This window comes from Puntigrus tetrazona, unplaced genomic scaffold, assembly GCF_018831695.1.
Source record: "Puntigrus tetrazona isolate hp1 unplaced genomic scaffold, ASM1883169v1 S000000001, whole genome shotgun sequence".
Classification (NCBI taxonomy): Eukaryota; Metazoa; Chordata; class Actinopteri; order Cypriniformes; family Cyprinidae; genus Puntigrus; species Puntigrus tetrazona.
Window position 1 is genome coordinate 3,875,891 of NW_025047681.1, and position 3,236 is coordinate 3,879,126.

The following is a 3,236-nucleotide window of genomic DNA, read 5'->3' on the forward strand; positions in this document are numbered from 1 at the left end:
CCCCTATAGCATCCCCTTGCAGTACTCAGACAATAGTTTGATATTCTTGCATATGTCCGATTATGCAAGCCTTGTCAACTGAGGAACATAAGCAACATAAATAACACTGCATGCAGTATTAAACACAGAGAAAGAGACTCACCGTCTGCTGTGTGCATGAGCTTATGACTTTTCAGAGTGCATTTAGACTTGAACTTTTTTCCGCAGAGGTCACAAAGATGAGTTTTCTCAGTACTGTGTCTGTTCATGTGAGCTTTGAGGTTGCTTTTACTTCTTGAAGCATAATCACATTGTGAACATTTGTACGGTTTCAGTCCTGGAGACAGGAACAGAACAAAATCAGTACACTGAGGTGGTTCTTTTACATTTAGTCATTTTGTAGATGCTTTTATCCAAAGTGAATTACAATTGGGGAATTTAAGTGCATACGATTGATGACAAGGTTAAAAAAATAAAAATAAAAAGACATAAAACCCACCTTCATGAGCCCATATGTGCTGCTGAAGATCTGCTCCGTTCCTTGTGAAGAAACAATCACAGTACGGGCATTTGGAGGCTCGTTTCCCGATCACTCCTTTCACATGTACACGTATTCCCAACGTTTCCGAGATGTGGTTCAGAGACACATCTGTACAGCAACAGCACATTCATTACTTTAGGGCTCTTGTGGGTAATTTGAGAGTGTTTTATTTGTAATTACCTGGATGGTTGCTTTTTATATGAGCTCTAACTTTGTCCTCAGGAACAGACTCTTGACATACTGGGCATGTAAAACTTCTTTTGACCTAACGATGTGAAATAAATAAGATCCGATGAAGATGCAATTTCGCCAAACATCTCAAGGATAAGCAGACTACGAACACTCACTATGTCTGAATGGGTTTTGAGATGAGCCTGAAGCTTGTATTTGTCAGGTGTACAGTACTGGCATCCCTCAGAGGGACACTTCAGTAGGATGTCAGAATGCCTCTGGATGACGTGCCTCTTCAGGCAGTTTTTAGTGATGGAGGAATAATTGCACTGAGAACAGTAATGGAGGTGCTCTTTCGTGTGAGTTCGCACATGTGTATTGTAGTGCACCTGATACCAGAAAAGCTTACCTGTTACAAAGAGTTATAGAAAGACAATAGTTAAATATGATAATTAAAAAGCAGGTTATTCATATTCATAGATAATCAATTACGCATGGCCAGTCCTAGTTCTGGAGATCTGCCGACCTGCAGAGTTAATTTCCAACCCTACTACAACACTGTCTGCAATTATCAACCGGTTCCTGAAGAACTAAATTAGCTGGTTCAGCTGTTTGATCAGAGCTAAACTTTGCAAGATAATAGGATCTCCAGGAACAGGAATGTGCATTCTTGTATTAGATACTAGATTTTCATACCACAGTATTCACATTCAAGGTCTCCGTACACTTTCCGAATCTGTTCAAACACTTCCATGTTAAGCTGTCGCTTTTGCATCTGCTCTACAATCTGCTTGAAAGCAGATATCTCTTCTTGCTCTGAACTGAGCAAGTCCTCATCTGCGTTAGTTTGTGGAACAATCGCCTCTTCCTCGCTTTGAGGAAATGTATCCTTTGATATTAACTGCTCAGAGTGCGCTTGTGCTTTATCTGGTGTTAAAGGTGAAGGTCCTCCAGCAGGATTCTGATCTTCTGTCAAACTGCACTCCATTTTAATTGGATCATCTTGAAGTTGTGGGACATTTATTTCATCTTCACAAGCCATCTCTTGTGTTTGTCCTGCTTCAGATGTGTCTGGCTTGTTTATACTATCTGAAATGGGATTTTCATCCTTTGAGGTCTGTATAAGAAGGTCTGACTCCACCACTAAACTATCAGAGCATTGAGTCTGAAGGTCCTCTTGAACCATGCAAGTTATTTCTGTGGTTAACAACTCCTGGGCGTTGAGCTGCGACAGCTCTTCTGTGATCTTAAGCTCGTCTTGGTTCAACATGTCCTTCTGAATGTCATCGCCTGGTTTGAGCAAGCAAAAACTGGAATTGATGGAGTCTGCAAAAGCAGAGGGTTCATCTGATTCTTGGTGCAACTCTCTGAGATGGGATCGAAGTCGCACAGAGCTGACGAATTTTTCCTGGCAAATTGCACACACGTAGATGAAGGGATGCTTTCGGATGTGGGCTTGCAAGGCTGGAAATTTGGTCGAGCCGTGATCGCAGAGTTCGCAGCCGAAGGGTCTCTTGTTGCCATGAACCATCATATGACGGTCGCGCTCGAGCTCATTCTTGAACTTCCGGTCGCATATTTGACAGTTGTACAGAAGCTGTCTTTTGCCCTCCCTGGTCTGGAGGCTGTACTCATTGTAGGAGTCCTGCACCTTTTTGTCGTTCATGTCATGAGTCTCACGAATGTGTTTTAGAAGGTTCTTCACATCAGAGTATTTCTTCTTGCAGAATTGGCAGTGCTGCTTGATTTTCTTGTGCACTCGCTCCACGTGCACTTTGAGGTGTCCTTTGCTGAGGCAATTAAATGAGCACAGCTCACAGCTGAATTTCTCCCCGGTGTGTTTCCGCATGTGAACGCTAAGATTGGCCTTTATAGCGCTGGCGTAGTCACACTGCGGGCACTTGAATGGTTTCTCATTGGTGTGAATTCTTAAGTGAGCCTGCAATGAATGTTTGAACTTGAAGACTTTATTGCAGTATTCACATGTGAAGATTTTAAGCTGCGTCTGTCCTAATCTGTAACAAGAAATATGTTTTGTTAATATCATTGTGCCAAATAATTTTACAAGATCAGTACAAATGAGCATACAACTTTTGTAGGTCAAGTAGCTTTAATCAGGGTCTTACATATTTTGACCTAATAAATTATTATAATTATAATTTTTTTACATTTATTACCTTTCCATAATTTCTGGACTACTGCTTAGAGATAAAATGTTAGTGGTAGATTAAATAAATTAATAATTAATCACTCAATCAATTTATAAATATATATTTAAAATAAGTCATGTCTAGCAATTCCATAATATATTTACTAAAATTTTCTATGATTTTGTTTAGAAAATAATTGCATTGAAACATTTCCAAATACGATTCTTATAATGCATATTACTAATAAAACAAATAAGTTAAATATATTTACAGTAAGAAAATTAAAAAAAATTCATGGAAAATTATCTTTACTTAATATTGTAAAGATTTTTGGTATTTAAGAAAAATCCTTTTTTTTTTCCATACAATGTATTTTTGGCTATTGTTACTAATAT

At 38.9% G+C, this 3,236-nt stretch overlaps 1 protein-coding gene across 1 annotated transcript in view; it reads right to left on the minus strand.

Annotated features, from left to right (window-relative positions):
• The window catches only part of LOC122331650 (zinc finger protein ZFAT-like), a 4,989-nt gene that overhangs the window by 1,586 nt on the left and 167 nt on the right, over positions 1–3,236 (minus strand). The window contains exons 2-6 of the mRNA XM_043229162.1: positions 1,388–2,706; positions 868–1,100; positions 701–785; positions 479–628; positions 127–316 (exon numbers count right to left, since the gene is read on the minus strand). Coding sequence (XP_043085097.1) covers positions 127–316; positions 479–628; positions 701–785; positions 868–1,100; positions 1,388–2,706 — 1,977 coding nt within the window. The remainder of the gene's footprint in view (positions 1–126; positions 317–478; positions 629–700; positions 786–867; positions 1,101–1,387; positions 2,707–3,236) is intronic.